Source organism: Psammomys obesus, unplaced genomic scaffold (assembly GCF_907164565.1).
Source record: "Psammomys obesus unplaced genomic scaffold, mPsaObe1.curated_primary_1811, whole genome shotgun sequence".
In the NCBI taxonomy this organism is placed as follows: domain Eukaryota; kingdom Metazoa; phylum Chordata; class Mammalia; order Rodentia; family Muridae; genus Psammomys; species Psammomys obesus.
The window spans coordinates 6,457,192-6,474,440 of record NW_026596162.1 but is presented as its reverse complement, the minus strand read 5'-3'; the positions used below and the strand labels follow the sequence as shown (position 1 = coordinate 6,474,440).

The 17,249-nt window shown below is 46.4% G+C and overlaps 1 protein-coding gene across 2 annotated transcripts in view; it reads right to left on the bottom strand.

Moving 5' to 3' along the window:
• Gcnt2 (glucosaminyl (N-acetyl) transferase 2 (I blood group)) overlaps nt 1-17,249 on the bottom strand; it is a 94,273-nt gene that overhangs the window by 50,833 nt on the left and 26,191 nt on the right. The window contains exon 1 of one of the 2 annotated variants that reach the window (XM_055595152.1): nt 8,332-9,867. The exons of the other annotated variant lie outside the window; for it this stretch is intronic. Within the exon in view, the coding sequence (XP_055451127.1) occupies nt 8,332-9,250 (919 nt within the window). The 5' untranslated portion in view covers nt 9,251-9,867. Of the gene's footprint in view, nt 1-8,331; nt 9,868-17,249 lie in introns of those variants that run through there. 2 annotated transcript variants of the gene reach the window in all.

The following is a 17,249-nucleotide window of genomic DNA, read 5'->3' as shown; positions in this document are numbered from 1 at the left end:
ATCCTATTGCAAAAGACACATTTTTGTCACAGGACATGGAGAGATCATGTTGATACTTGACTAGGAAACTTCCTTCTGGCTAGTATTTAAAAAAAAAAAAACTTATTTATTTGTATTTTATGGCTGTGTGAGGGTGTCAGATCCACTAGAATTGGACTTACAGACATTTATAAGCTGCCATGTGGGTGCTGGGAATTGAACCCTGGTCCTCTGGGAGAGCAGCCCGTGCCTTTTTTTTCTTTTTTTAAGATTTGTTTATGTATTATTTATACTCTGCCTGCATGTGTGCATACGCCCCAGAAGAGGGCACCAGATTTCACTATAGATATGTTATGAGGCACCATGTGGTTGCTGGGAATTGAACCCAGGACCTTTGGAAGAACAGCCAGTGTTCTTAACCTCTGAGCCATCTCTCCAGCTCTCCTGGCTAGCTTTTATAGTATTAGAAGGTTCTGCAGTAGGCTCATGAAGTGATGGGGGTGAGGGAGGGGGTAGGGGTTCATCAGTCTCACCCAGCTGCGACCCCTATGAATTACAACAATGACTGGCATACACTGCAAAACATGTCCGTGGATACAATAGTGGCATAACTGTTATGGAGGTAAACCAACCATTTTCTGATTGGACGTAAGGCCGATTCCACAGGAAGAAACACATGCCTGGGACCGTGAATCTGGCTAAGAACCAATGGCTGAGGACCTCCCAAGCCCATGGGATAAACCCGCTGTTACACTGCTAAACTGACATAGCATCAAACTACTCCCTAAATCTGCATTTCTCTTTTTACTGATGTATTTAGTGCTCAGACTTCATCAGAGAAGTTTCTCTGTGTGGTAGATGGTGGTCACTGCAGAAACTTTGAACTGGTCGACGTGCACGGAATAAACATCTGTGGGGTGCTCAGCCACCCACGAGACACGGCTCTCATCCTCCTACTCGCCAACCCTCGGTGACTATTGTGGAAGAAAGAGTGGAAAAGTTATCAAAGAGTCAAAGGTTGGGGACAGGGTGGGGGCTTCAAGGACACAGTGTCTCTGGGACACGATAGTCATACTCATGAGCTCACAGCAGCTGTGACTGACTGAACATGACCAGCACAAGATCAACCCAATCAGCAATCCAGCATGGACCGGGGAGGGCCTAGCAGGCCCCACCCCTCACAGAGGAGCTGTTGACCCGTGATGGCTTCTGGGAGAGGAAGCATCAATTTTCTTTAAGAATGTGCTTCCTGTTAGGTTGACCATGTTCCAGTGGATTGCCTCAGAACCAGGAGCATTTGGCATACAAGGCATACAATTGGGAGCAGTTAGCGAGATAAGAAATGGGTCTGAGGGCAGTTAGGAGAAAGAGTAGGGACACTTATGATCAAACTGCAAGTATAAAATTCTCAAAGAAATAACTGAAGTAATATATATTAGAAATAAATATTTTCTAAAGGAAAAAGATACGGTGACGAGGTCGTGTCTTTTCCACAAAGATAATTTACAAGTTATCATTTCTCAGGTGGTTAAAGCCATGGAGGTGGTTCCCACTCTAAAACCACATGAAGACAATATGAACAGCTTTCTGGTGCAGGTACAAGAGGACATCCGCCACAGGCATGTGTTTCTGTCTGTCCTGCACCCTGCCACAGTGCCACCCTGAACCAGGGCTGGCCCTTTGCCTTTGGTTTCAGGGTGAGAAAATGACCCAAGGAAAGACATGTCAGCACTCTTCAGCCCCTGGCCTTATCGCTGACAGGAACATGGACAAAGCAAGACCAAAGCGAGGTCTCCCTTGACCCACTCCTAGAACAGGAAATCGTCTTCCCTTCCTCCCAGGAAAGCCAGCCGCCCAAACCAAGTAAAGCTGGGGCTATTTCTAGCCTGTCTGACATTGTGTGGAGAGAATCTGCCCAAGGGAAGCTCGGCCAGATCAAGACAGAGACAGGATGCCCGGGACTTGTCTGATCCTAGCCGCTGAAGTGCCAGGCCCTGGAGCTTGGCCCTCAGATTTGGGCAGATATGGAGGGCTGGTCAAGAAAGGTATTGAACACTTTGTTTCAGCCCTTGGTTTGGTTTGGAGGCCAGATCCTTGGCGTGCACTTTCCATGAGTAAGCCCTGAGATTTGTTTAAGCTACCTCGAGTTGAGTTCCTGACTCTTGCAACCTGAAATGTTAACACACTCTCCCAAAGAATGTGTCTCAGTTAAGAAAGCAAAATCAATCAAAGTAGGAACTACGTTATTTTTAGAATTAAAATTATGAGGAGGAAATGGGATCATATGATCTCTTCTAAGGTGGAGATCATTTGTTTGACAAAGAAGCATTGAAAAAATATATATATATACAAATATATATACAAATGGGGGAGGAAAAGACTCAAATGAAAACATTGTTATGGACGGAGACAATCTTGCAGAGAAAGGTCAGATTGCAAATGAGCAAAGTCTCCTAAGAACAAACAAGGCAGCCAGCCGGGAGCAGTTCTGCACGCTTGTAATCCCAGCACTCAGGGAGGCAGAGGCAGACATATCTCTATGAGTCCCAGGCCAGCCTGGTCTACAAACTGAGTCCAGGACAGCCAAGGCTACACAGAGAAACCCTGTCTGGAAAAAAAACAAAACAAAAGGAACAAACCCGGCATTTTTGGGGGGTGGCAGCGTGCAGAAGCCAAAATAACTTCACCCTTCTCTTAGAATAAGGTTGCCCTGAAAGGAGAAAAGACAATTTAGGTATCCCAGGCTGTGAAAAATGAAGATCAATCTGATACTTCCGTAGATGGCGAAGCATCCACAAGCCTGAAACCTTCAGGAGGCCTGAGAGAACACTTCAACGGGAGAGATCTCTTGAAGCATGCATGAGACCTTGACTGCTTTCATTTCTAGTCCCCAACTCTACCCCCCAAAACAAAGAGGACAGAAGAGGAAGAGCTGGCAAAAAAGAAAAAAAGACTCTTTCTTCAAGGTGGCCTGTCACAGTGAGACCTCAGGAATTAGGGACACAGCAAGAGGTGCCCGTCAAGGCAGCCTCAAAAACCGATGTTCCCTAGTGTCACCAACCTGGGCTCCCACGGGGCCTACTCTGAGAATGCTGCCAGAAGGGAGGGCCGGCTGTCCCTCCTGCACAGGAGCCACTCCAGGATGGCAGGCAGCCATGCTCCCCGGCTTTCTGAAGGAGGCCTGAGACTGGGGCCCCTTGGAACCTCTTTGTGTTCTTTCTGGGCACCTTTATCTTTTCTTTCTCTCTCTCCCTTCCTCCCTATATTTTTCTTCTCCCTCCTCTCTTCCTCCTTCTCCTCCGCTTTCCTCCCCAGCCTGTCCTACACTCTTACCTCTCCTTTCACACCCTCCTTTCTATTACCCTCCCTCTCCCCCCTTCTCTCTATTCCCCTCCTTCTCTTCCTCCTCTTCTGTCCCTTCTCTCCATCCCTCTCCTTCTCAACCCCATTCCCTCTCTCTCCTTTCTCCTCCCCCTGTCTTTTTCTCAAGGCTTTACCTGCCAGGCAAGTGTCCCAGCACTAAGCTACACTTCCAGCCCTCTTACCTTAAAGTAGCATCTCAATTTCCTGCCCCCTTTCTTAATGTCTTTTAGAGTGTTGGAAAGAGGACATCACCATGCTGGGATGTTGTCACTGTCTTTAGAGATGTTATTCTGGTACTTGCGGGTTTTGTTTGTTTGTTTTTCTCATAGCTGTTTTGTACAGGAATTAACCTACATATGTTTTCTATTGGTTCATTTTTATATGAATCCAGGTTCCTCAATTTTGTTTTATTTTGTTTCTCGAGAGAAAGTTTCTCTTTGTAGCCCTGGCTGTCCCGCAACTCAGTTTTGTAGACCAGATTGACCTCGAACTCACAGAGATCCACCTGCCTCTGCCTCCTTGGTGCTGAGATAAAAACCTCAATTTCTTAAGAAGGTGAGATCACAGTGTGCCTAACTTTTGGCAACCCCTCATGCTGGTTTGTATTTCTGTGCTAGAGACGGAACCCAGGGTATCACAAGCGCTAGACAAATGCCATGCCACCGAGCTCCATCTCCACCCAGACACCGTTCCTAACTGCAGAGATAAAAGCTAAGACATAGGCAATTCTCTCCACAGAAAAACAACTTGTGGGGAAAGAGAAAAAGAGCGGCAATAACGTCACGTGACAGGGGTTGCCTCTACGAGGAGCTTTTCTTCTTGGCCTCTTAAATGATTCATACTTTGTCTTCCGACACCACTATCAGATGCAACCAAACCCCTCAGTCATATTTCTCCTGGGAATATTTTGGGGAAAGGATACAAGTGGCCAGCTGTCTCTCCAACGGGAGCAGACAATCAGGTGGTGGCTCTGAAGAAGAAACAACACTATTTGGACATGCACATAGTGTTGGCATTAGAGAGCTTCTCCCTTTAAAAGGTGACAGTGCTGAACACTTAGTTGGTGTGATTAAAAGCCATCTGGGAGTAGTGAATCAGGATACACACCCCAAATTCTACATCACAGAGACCGCCCCGTAGTCAAATGTTGGAGTTAGCCAAGCACGTGACTACATTTTAAATTGATCTGAAGGCTGAAGAGTGCTTTTTAGCTGTTTGTTCTCGAGTTCACTTGTAATTTGGGAAGGCTCTCCACCTAGCAAACAGGATTTCCTTTCTCTCTAAACCAGGATGCTCAGAACTGTCCAAGAAAGGAAGAAGGCAGAACCCAGGGAGTTTCCTATTATCCTGAAGTGTGTCTCACGAAGAGTCGGGAGCAGACAAGACACTGGCATGGGCTGCCCTCACCTTCCTCCACCAGGAGCTAGCTGCTCAGCTGAGAGGCTGTCTCCCTCACCTCCTGCAGGGAGATAGGGCACCATCAATGAAGCTAACGGCTCCGAGCACCGCCACCTATGCTGTGGGGGAGATTTGATGGTACTCTGGGTACCATGTCTTCTGCAAAGAACGGCGCATGTAAGAACAAGTGAACTCCTGCCTGAGCCTCTCCTTTCCTAGTTGGAATGGATTTCCAAACTTTACTGGAGGCTACATTGGTGCTTCGAGAAGACAGAAGCTGGCAGGCCACACTCCAGGTCCCCAGGCAAAGAAAGTTTTCTTTCTTGGACTAAGTTAGTTACTTAAGTTGGGGTCTTGTTATGATGCCCAGATTAGCCTCAAATTTTTAGGCTCAAGGGAGCCTGCCTCTTGCTCTAGGATCCATGCCCTGGGATGATGTCACCATCCTGGTGATACTGTCCATTCTTCATCTATCATCTTGTCTGTTGACTGGTAGAAAGGAGGAAGGAGGCTGAGGGGAAAAGCAGGTTCTCCTGTTCTTGATTTTTTTTTTTTTTTTGTCACTGGTTTGACAAGGACGAAACTGACCACCTGTAGCTGAGATAATCAGATTTATTTACCACCAACTATTAACCAAATCCTGTATCTGCCTGCCTGCCTGCCTCTCTCTCCCTCCCTAGCTTATGAGTCAGGAACCTGACGGCTAAGCCAGCTGTCCCTGGATTCACATCCTTGATCTCCTGAATGCTGGGATTACAGGTTACAGGCATGTATTGTCATGCCTGGCCATCTCTTTCTTTATGTCTAAAAAACAAAAAACAAAACAAAACAACAACAACAACAACAAACCAAACACGCCAGAAGCCATACTTCAGCAGAGTTACATAATGACCTTATCTCACTCGGTACCAAACCCAAGGTGCACATGACCAGACTCCAAACTCCTCATGAATTTTAAGAGAACACTAGAAATAGAAAAGGAATAAATATTTAAATATTAAAATCAGCCTCTAAGTGCCTAATGTCCCCAAATCACAGGCCAATAACAGAAACAGCAGATGAGGGGTGAAAAGATGAGAGGCTGTGCTGTATTTAAGCTAGATGGCTCTGCCAGCTCCCCTGGGGATTCGGAGTCCAAACTCCCTGGTATTTTCCAGAACATGAGTGTGTTTACTGCCCAGCAAGCCCTGCCCTGCTGCCCCGGAGCACTTACCAGCATTCTCAACTTGGCATTCCCCCAATGGCAGAACAATGATTGCTTTTCTCTCTCTGTAATAGTGCTGTCTAGTTCATTAGCAATCCATTTTGTCTTTTTCACTGAGCCCACAGCATGCTGCTGCCTTCCAAAGAAATGCTATCGCATTTCATGTATGTTTTAAGGAGCATGATTCAAGGCCAGTGGGATGGCTCAGCAGGTCAAGGCACCTGATGCCAAGACAGACTAAAGTTTGATTCCCAGAACCCACATGGTGAAAGAAGAAAACCAACTTCCTAAAACTGTACCAAACCCCGGGTCACAGTACGTGACCGTAAGAAGTTAAAGAGAACTGGTGATGCCCTACCGTTCCTCTTCCCACTGTGGCCATAGTGAATAAGTCTTTTTCCTTAACTGTTAATGCCAGCTGGCTTGAGGACAAGTGACCAGACTTGGTTTCCTGGGGTATAGAACATGACACTTTTTGACATCCACATCTCTGCAGTGGCACACTCTGTATCTCCCTACACAAAATCAATGAAACTATGATAAAAATAACTCATCTAGTCCGTTATTAAAGGCAAAGACGCGGGCTGAAAAGATGGCTCAGAAGTTAAGAGCACTGGCTACTCTTCCAAAGGTCCTGAGATCAATTCCCAGCAACCACAGGGTGGCTCACAACCATCTGTAATGAGATCTGGTGCCCTCTTCTGGCCTACAGGCATACGTGCAGGTAGGATGCTGTAATAATAAATAAATAAATAAACAAACAAACAAACAAATAAATAAATAAATACATACATACATACATAAATACATAAATGGATAAATTAAATCTTTAAAGGCAAAGACACTTTGATGAGGAAGAAGGGATTTGTCTTAGAATATCATTATTTGTATGAAGTAAAGGTGTTTTATAAAATTTATATTTTACATTATGTGTATGTGTTTATGTCTGTTGTACAAGTATTTGCAAGTGAGTGCAGGAGGCTGTGGAGGCCAGAGTCCGAGTCTGAAATTGGAGTTGCAGATAGTTTAAGAGAGCCTATGTGGGTGCTGAGAATTGAACTCTGGTCCTCTGGAAGAACAGTGTGTGTGGTTTTTGTTTTGTTTTTTAAGATTTTTAAAGTGTTTTGCTAGCATGTATGTTTGCATGCCAGAAGAGAGTACCAGATCTCATTATATACGGTTGTGAGCCACCATTTGGGTGCTGGGAATTGAACTCAGGACCTTTGGAAGAGCAGCCAGTGCTCTTAACCCCTGAGCCATCTTTCCAGCCCCAAAAATGTGTGTATGTGTGTGTGTCTGTATCTCGGCTGTATGTGGTCTTAACTGCTGAGCCACCTCTCCAGCCCCAAAATGTGTATATATACATATATGTGTATATATATATCATAGTGTAATGAGTCTTGCATGAGTTCAAATACTTCAGTATTCTGAGTTTTCCATAGCTGTGGCCCCATACATAGCAAAGCCCCATGTTTTGCCATTTGTTCACTCATCACTTGCTTTTTCACCCTCTTTCATCTAACACAAACCCACTGAACATCTAGTAAGTTATCTGCTCACTGAGGATATAGCAGCCAACCAGAGGATATAGCAGCATCAACTTCATTGCCTCAACTCCCACAGAAAAGACCAACGACAAATCCACACAGATCGGTGCATATGATCATTCTACACGGTGACTCTTTGCCTGGGAAACTGGGCAGTGTGCTGGCAGGTGGCTGTTGGTTGGGAAGGGGCAGGCAGTGGAGAGGGGTTTGTCAGAGTGGCCCTCCTCTGAGAGCTGAGGTCTGGCAGGTGAGAAGGAAGCTGCATGCTTCTAGGCATAGGCAGGAGGGTGGCCCAGGCAAGGACCTTGGGCTAAGAGGAGGAAAAACCTCTAGAATGAACAAAACCCAGTTCTGAGAGATGACTGTGACAGCCGTAAGCTGCCGGTGGTACACGGAAAGGCACTGCATGGGAGTGGTCCTACAAAGGGCATCACGGGCACTCCACAGGTCCTTTAAACACAAGCCTTCAGCATCCCTAGGGAACTCGTTCCAGGCTCCCTTTGGGTGATGAAAGCTTGTAGATGAATAAGTCCTTTATATCAAATGGGGCAACATTTTCACATAACCTATACACACCCTCCTGTGTATTTCTCCGCATGACTTGTAACATCTAATTATCAGTGTACATGCCGGTGATAACTGTTAAACTGCATTGCTTAAGGATTCGTAACAAGAACGTTTACTTGTTTACTTTCACACACTCAACACAGGTACACTGTTGCTCCCCCCCCCCTTGTGAATATTTTTCCATCTAAGATGGGTTGAACCCTGAAATGTGGCACCTGTGGGTAAAGAGGCCTTTGGGCATCTCCTTTGCATAAAGCGTGGACTCTCACATACCTGGAATCCTATTGAGCGTCACCCAGAAGTGCTCATCGGGGCTGAAAGTATCTTTGGACCAATGGAGCAAATCAACCGCCCGTGGGTCATGGAGAACAAAGTTGGTAAACTCTCTCGACAGAGCCACGTAGGCAGAGCCAAAATAAATGGTGAGATTGTGGGGAGGGGGAGGCTTCAGTGTGGCCGTTCTGATCACGTAGGAAAGCTCTTTGCTCAGGTGCTCTCGGTGGACATACTTGGTCCTTCCAATCGCATGAGCCGGAGGCAGGACCCCTGGGGTCAGATTCTTCCCCTTAAGGCCTTTCAGGTACTGAACTATTTCCTTGTTGGTTTTCAGGGGGAAGTCCTGGCCGCAGGTGTTGATGGCGTATTTCCAGGGGACCTCGGAGGTGGACAGATCCTTGATGCAGTTCAGGTCAGCCTGGAGCCGGGAGATTCCACCGTAGACCACCGGCTCCATCTTAGAGGCCAGGAAGGCATTGGGGAAACAGTTTAGCAACTGCTCCACCGCACCTTTGAATTCAGCTGTCGCCTTTTCGTCCACGTGAACACAGTAGATATTCTGAGGCATGAAGATAGCCCTGAAGAGCCTCGCGAAGGTGTCAAAATTATGATGGATGACCATGACATACGCCAGAGGAAATTCGACCTCTTCCTGAGATAAAGGGGCGGTAATATAGTGGCTTTGGGTCACATATTCTGTGCAAGAAGGCTCCTCGTGAATCATTAGTTTTTTTCTCCACAGGAAAGGGGTTTTCGCGTTGATAAAGGACGCGCACACCTGAGTCAGCATCAAGGAGTCCGAGACGTTCAGCTTCTGGTAGCTTTGGTCTCCCCCAAAACTTAACACGTACAGCACAATAAAAACGATGACAGTAGTCGCAGAGACTATGAAGAGGTAACGCACGGAAGGCGGCATGCCTCCAAGAGGGGCGAGAAATCAAGAGTCCATCAAGCCCTGCAAATCGCTCCCCACACTCACTTTTTCCTGGGAGCTCTCGCTGCGGTACAGGCTCCAGGCACGGCGAGTTCCGGCCGCTTCATCTCCCCGAGCCCTCCAGCAGCAAGGCTCGCTCTCTCTCTCTCTCTCTCTCTCTCTCTCTCTCTCTCTCTCTCTCTCTCCCGCAGCAGATATTAGAATCTGATCCCGCGCCTCTCAGACCTCCTTTGTCTAAATCCCAGCAGCAGGTTGCTCAAGCCCTGCCTTTTCCTCCTCCTCCTCTGGCCTCCCGGTTCGCATCTGCTGGCTTTTGTACTCCGCGCTGCTGCTACCCCCGTTGTCCAGTTGAGTTTCTCACCTCTGCTTTCGTCCCTTCCCCTCCTAGCTCTTTCTCCCTCCTGTTACAGTCGGCACAGCAAAAGCCAAAGTTGGAGGGATGAGCCGGTCTCGGCGTGCCGTTTCCTGCCCTCCTCTACTGCCTCTGTCGCCTGCTCAGCAGCCAACTCTCGCCCGTGTGCCAGGTCAACAGCCCAGGGGATCTAACAACAGCCTCAGTTCTGTGAAGTGCTGCTTCGGGAGACTCTACTCGGATGACACAATCTGAAATAAAAGCACACCTCCTCCTTCCCAGCTCCATTGTAATGTTTTCTGGCCCCACCCCACCAGTTTCCAAAACAAGAGCTCCCAGGGGGAGGAGTTCCGGTCCTAGGGGATCTGACACGGCCAGGGGGGGAAGGGGGGGCCTTGACAAGAACCCCTCTCCTCTTACTCAGGAGGCGTCTGCTCTGGTGTTGGAGGATGTTGGGATGTAATGAGCAGGTAGAGGGCTGTACCCTCGAATTCTCTGATTTGGATGAGACCTGAGGCTTCACAGAAAGGCTTGAATCCTGGCCGCAACGACATTCCAATCAGCTTCTAAAGAGCATTAAGGGCTTAACCATCCTGAGACCACTCAAATGCTCCCGCATCTCCATCCTTCCACTTTTCCATGACCTTATATTCAACACAAAACAAAACAGGGTCTCAAGCAAACCAGACTGGCTTGGAACTCACTAGGTAGCTGAAGCTAGCTTTGAACTCCTGACCCTCCTGCCTCTACCTCCCAAGAGGGTGTGCATACCCATACCCAACTTGCCACAAACTACATTACATTCGGCTTTAAGCACCCTCTTGTTTGCTGATTGCCTTTTCGTTTTCCTTCACTAGTCAGTCTGCCCTTCACAAGTGAGAGTCTGTACCCTGTGTATTGACTCGCAGTGGGAAATGAGCTTTCATTCCCGCCTGTGAAGAAAGAATGTCCTTCAGTCTCCCTTCTGGAAGGTCTCCACTGATACACTAGCACCGAGTGCCGATCCCTTTCTACAAAGGAACTTGAGGTTCAAAGCACCCAGACTCCAGCCCAATGCCCAGCCTTGTCCTGAACTGGAGTTTCATTCCTCCAGCTTCTATTATTTACATGTTTTGTTTTTTCCTGCTTATACGTTATTTTTCTTTCCTCCTTACTAAACAATCCCTGCACCTGCCTCAAACAAATGTTCTGAGGAACCCTCCCCTGGGTCTTTAGGTTAGTAGTGAAAGAAAGTGCAGCCATGCTGTAAGGGAGCTCATTCTCTGCCCAGTATCTTCTTTGGTGTAGGGCAAAGGACAGTTCAATCTCTGGCTTCATCCTTTTTCCAAAAATAACACTGTTAAATATTAGGTTATTACGTCTGCTGTGTCTAAACAACAGAGTAATTTTGGCATCAGTAATTTCATTTTGGCAAAGCCTTGTGGCTTAGAATGAATATGAAATAGTTGCGGCCTGACAATGCATTCAGTATACAGATACATAACTTAATTAGGGCAGCTACAACTGTTTACATTGGCCTTTCCAAATGGCCAGTAACATGGAGGTTAAAGATTGGGGGGATAGACATTAATGACATTACTGTACTAAGAAGTACAGAGACTGACCAAAATAAGAATTCTCATAATGCTTCTGAATTCAGTCCATTACAGCCAGGGGTGTTGTTTACATATTCAAAACAACAGCTCTGGGGTCCCAGATTACAAGTCCCTACTGGAGAATGTTTTACAAAGCCGGCTATCAGATTAGAGGATGTCTGTTCCCAGTTCTGTCTACTGAACAGGCTGCAGGCTAGCCTGCTTGTCCAGCATGGGCACTGTGAGCATTCTGCTGTTGAGACTGGGTGCCTCGGCCTTCCCTACCTGCCTTTTCCTACAGTCAAGGACAAAGTTGATACTTGAAGCCTTAGCAACCGTGCCCTCAGTCCTCACTTTGGAAGCAATTACTCTTGAACTAGCCAATTAATCAGGCTAGACAAGTCTACCCTTCCCTGGGGCTGTCTTAAAGACATTTTCTCTGCTGCATACAGAACCCTTATGTGGCGAGCAATACTCAAGACTTCTTTATGAGGCCTGGACATAGAGCTCAGTTGTAAAGCAATGATATAGTACTCATAAGGCCATGGGTTCACTGCTTAGTACAACACACACACACATACACACATACACACACACACACACACACACACACACACACACAGTTATTAAACTACACAGAGCACAGCCCCTAAATACAGAGATCATTGTTTATTACTGTTAATTTGAAACAACAGAAGACTTAGAGTCTAATAAGGTCTTGTTATCTCAGCACTTTGGAGACTAAATTGGGGAAGAAGTCATGTTCTCAAGGCCAGCCTGGGTGACTTAATGAGAACTTATCTCAAAATAGAAATAAAAATAAAGATTTAAAAAAAAAAAAAAAAAGAGAGCTGGAAAAGTTAGAGCATAATAAAACATAGTTTAAAGGTTTCTAAACTGGGGTTGGAGATACAGCTCAATGGCAGAGCATTGGTCTAGCACACGCCTTGTACACGGAGGCCTTCACTTCAATCCCCAGCACTGCAAAAAAAAAAAAAAAAAAAAAAAAAAAAAAGGAAGGAAAGAAATGAAAAGCAATCAACGGAGACCAGGAAGGCCTGTCAGCCGCACCTCTGGCCTTTCCTTAGAGGAAGGACAAGATAGAGTTCACCTGACCCTGCAAAACCCAGAGGGAAAAAAAAAGAAGCAATATAGAAAGCACAGGACTCTGAGCTGCTGCCAGCCCCACCCGCTCACCTGGAAAACCTGGATGTTGTGCAAAAGCAAAACAGTTTGGGCTTAATCCTGTTACCCAGAAGCACACAAAGAGATCAAGCGCAGGAGCACCTCCAGGCAAGACAGGGCAACTGGTGGAAGATTTCTGGCTTCCTACGTATCTCCTTCCCTCTGCTGAGCTGCAGGTACTGACACACTCTTCATTATGCTTTCATAATTGTTCTGGGACTTGTTTTTCATCCCCAATTAATCATTATTCTTTACTCAGGGAAGAACTTGGTTCATACAGAAACATCAGATTAGCATAGTTAAGTAATAGCAAAAAGGGTACCAGCAGCTCGTCGGGGAGAGGATTGACTGAAATCTTAACAGTGTTACATCAAGGGTGGGGGGTCAAGTTATCCAAGCTGAAAGGGCTGACAGAACCAGGTAAACTTGGATGAGTTCTGGGGCTTCTCTTTGCAAGGACACTTTTTATATAGTTCGCTTTGAGGTTTGGTTTCACTTTGTGGCCACGTCTTTCTTCATGAGTAGCCCAGGCCAGCCTAGAACTCTTGATACTCTTGCCTCCTGAGTGCTGCTGGGATGGTAGGCATGTTCCACCAGGATTGGTTCTGCAGTTCGTTTTGTTATGGAAGTAAGTCAAGTAACTCAGGGATTCCTCCTTAATTTAGGGATTTGCTTTTCACTTTGAATTAAACGGAGAAAGTACAGGACCTTGACATCCCCGTTTTCTCTGCGTGACTTCATCCCAGGCTGACTGACTGATGGTTCAGAAATGATGCTTTTAGTCTATGTTTCAATAGTGATAATCATGTTGCAAGGTGGGGGTGGGGGGAAGAAAGAAGACATTTTCAAAGCTTGTCTTTAACTAAAACAACGATTCTCCCACAACTCAGACGTCTTCCAATGGGGTCCTCTAGAGAAAACCTTCCTCTGGGGGCCAATCATTTTACTCTCTATTCCTTTTACCTAATTAACAACAGAACAAGTTGTTACCTAGTTTGCAGAGCCCAGAGCATTATTTTAAATTCTTGCCTCAGTGTGGATAGGAGCTTATCTTTTGTTGTTGTTGTTGTTGTTATTGTTTTGTTTCTTGAGTCAGGGTTTCTCTGTGTAGCCCTGGCTGTCCTGAACTTACTTTGTAGAGCAGGCTGGCCTTGAACTCACAGCGATCTGCCTGCCTCTGCCTACCTGAGTGCTGGGATTACAGGCATACGGTACTGAACCTGGCTGGTGGGGGCTTATCTAACATGCAGAACTTTAAAGACTCCGACGATAAGCCCAATAGGTCACCAGTCCAAGGCATCACACAAGAGCTAGAGATGCCGCACCTCATGTCGTTATCATTGAGGCCGCGGCTGACTACAAAGATCTTTCTGGCTACAGGTTGGTTTCAAGCAAATACTTGGAAAACACAGCTGCAGTGCTTCCAGATAAGCTGTTGTTAAGGTGCATGCCGTGACAGCATTGCCTTTAGCAATCAGAAACAAGATCTTGGCTTTGGGGACTAAGAGAATGACAGGGTCTCAGTCTGTAGTCCAAGTTGGCTGACCTGGAACTCACAATGAAGCCCAGGCTGGTCTTGTTTTATTTAATTCTCCTGCCTCGACCTCAGTGCTAGACTCGGGAACCGCTTGTGGCTCAGACCATATTTCAAGATGTGACTTACATTTATTTGTAGAGGTGTAACTGTTTAACCACGGAAGGGTAACAGACTCCTTAACTATGCCACCAAAACAAAGGTGCTGCCAAGTTGGGTGTGTCTGTAGCTCCTGGGTAAGGACAGAGCAAATCTTTTGGTTTGCCAAAATTTAGTTTACCATCTCACTGCCGGGCATTGGGATGGGAATGCTAGCATGCAAGATCAGGGTTCTCACTGCAGGTGTGCAGGAGGTGCCAGGGGAGTCAGATGACATGCCTTTCAGCCCTAGATAATGAAGGTGGTGCAGATGCCTGGAGCAACTTCTGAGAAAGCACGGACCAGAGACCAACATTATTTGATTCTCTCTCTCTCTCTCCACTGGATTTCCTTTATCATGGGGGAGGGGTGTTTTGTGATTTCAACATACACACAAGGTAGAAAAAATTAGCATGAACTAAAATGACGGATAACCTGATCGTTACAGCACAGTTTATCATGGAAAGTGAATGGGTGGAATGGTTGCTCCAGTGATGTTAAGATACTGGTTCTGGGGCATCCTCTGCTCCTCACTAGTCTTGGATGCTCAGATCACTTGTGCAAAATGACTTAGGTTTGCAAATACCCCATGCGAAGCCTCATGTATATTTTTAAATCACCTCTAGATGACTTCAAATTCCTAGTGCAATGTAATTGTCCTGCAAAGAGCTGGCATGCTTTGTTATGTGTAGAACACCAATAATGACAAGAGAAAAATCTGTAACTTACAGTATGGGTGCAATCGCTTTTAAGACAAGGTCGCCCTTGAACTCCCTATGTAGCTGAGGTTGACCTTGATCCCCTGGTCTTCCTGCCTCCACTTCCCAAGTACTAGGATTGCAGGTGCACGCCACCACACCCAACTGCCAGGTGCAATATTCTTTTGAGAGAATCATTTCTATCTGAGGTCTGTTGAATCCGTGGGTTTCAGAGCTGTGATGTGACTGACAGACCAACCGTACAAAGAAGAACATGAGAACCTGAGGATGTGGATGTATGGCGTGAAACAAGAGAAACCGTAGTCACAAAGCCACCCCCCACCCGACTCGTCTCTGATTACTGTGTATGAGTGGCTACCCTTGTGTGTGATCCGTCCTTCACCAGCCACTGGGAAGGATAACGTAACAAGTATCGCTGTGTGGAGCGTCTGGACATTCTGAACTGGGGCGGCAGGGGAGGGGGCGTGTCTAGGAAAAGGATTTCAAAAAATGAAAACAAAAAGAGGATTGGTGCTGGAGCACGTTCAGGAAGTCCGGGGTTGGTTGGATCCGCAGCTGTGCCTCCACCAAGCACTGGTAATGCATTTCTCAAATCCTAGCACTCAGGCCACGGAGGCCAGAGGGTCAAAAGTCCGAGGCTGTCCTCTAGGAGAGCCTGAGAGCCTAAGGATGTGACTCTGTGGATAGGGTGCTTCCCACACAAGGGTGAGGACAAGGGTTCCGCTCCCCAGCGCTGGCATGAAAAAAACTGGCAAGCATGGCAGCCTGTCTTTGATGCCAGCGTGAGGAACATTAGGAGTGAACTGGCTCACTGGACTGGCTGCGTCTTCAACCTACAGGTTCAGGAAGAACCTGCCCCAGCAAATGAAGTGTAGGGTGATAGATGGAGACCTTTAATGTCAACCTCTGGCCCGTACATGTACCCACACACATGTGAGCATGCATAACACATGCCTGAGCACCGCAAACATATGCTCTTACAAACAAACAAACAAACAAAAAGCCCAGCTGGGGGGTGGTGGCTCACACCTTTAATTTCAGGGCTTGAGAGGCAGAGGCAGGTGGATCTCTGTGAGTTTGAGGCCAGCCTGGTCTGCAGAGTGAGTTCCAGGAGAGCCAAGGCTATACAGAGAAACCCTGTCTCAGAAAAACAAAATCAAACAAACAAAAAAGAAAAAAAAAAAAAAACACCAACCAACAAACAAAAAACAAAGAAAAAGATAAAAAAAAAATGCCAGTATTAATGAAGATTTGAGACAGTGTGAGCCTGCTGGGGAAATGTAATTAGTACAACTTAGAAAAACTGACAATAATCCAGCAGTTTCCCTCCTAGAAACTTGCTCAGAAGAAAGATACTTATTGAATCAAAGGACATATAATTCAATAATTTCTACAAACTTGTGACTCATATACTTTACCCAAAGTAAAAACAATCAATTACCTGTTAACAGTTATTTCACAGTGCATTGCTCAGCCTTGGCACTGTTGATACCAAGTCTTGAAATGCCTTCTAAAGGCCTGTATGTGCAATGCAGGATGTCTCGGGGAAGTCCTGTCCTCCATTCTCTAGATTCCAGCAGCAGCCTCTGCCTTCTATATTCAGCTGTGCACGAACGTCACCAGACCCTGTTCTGTCTCTGTATTTGGCCATGAGAATTCTTGAATGAAATGCAACTGCTTGTCATAGGAAAAACGAAGTCTCCTGAACATAATGTTGAGCCCAAGGTGCCTGCGGTGTTGTATGTGCCTATTTCTATAGGGACACAAACAGGTATGCGTCACCTATGCTGCTAAACATGAGAGTAGCCACTGCCGTACTGGTCACAGGAGTGTGTGGCCTATGAAAGTGCATCAGACTGAACATGCGTGCGGTTATCCAACATGAATGAATGATTGATCCTCCTTCTGAAAGATATGCTTAGAACAGCTTTTGCTGAAAACACCAGCCTACAGGAGGCTTAGCACAGGATGAAAGCCTGACAGTCTCTGCCTTCATTTCAAGTCTGTCTCCTCTACTTTGGCTGAAGGCCAAAGATGTAAATCATTGTCTGTACTGTTCCTCTTGAGTCACCTTGCCCTCCCCGAATAATAGCAGAAACAGACCCCTCCACCTCAGACAAGGACACCTGTCCACCATGACAAGGCTGTACCCTGGAGCTGAAGGTTCTGCAATGTGAAGCAGAAAAACAGGAGAAATCAGCAGGTTAACACTTGATCCTAAAGGACACCCTGACTTCAAACAGAAAAAGGCAATGCCCCTTTAAGACAGCTGGATTCTAGATTCTACTGGGAGGAGGAGGGATCTGACAGCCAGATTGATAGTGGAACAGGAAGCAGGAAATATGAGGGATGAGAGCTGATCACTGACCTTAGATGCAATTATAGTCCCCACTTTCCTGATGAGAAAACTGAAAATTGGAAAGCTAAGTCATTCTGATATTAGCAAGCTTGACAGTCATGGAGAATGGGCTCTTAGCTC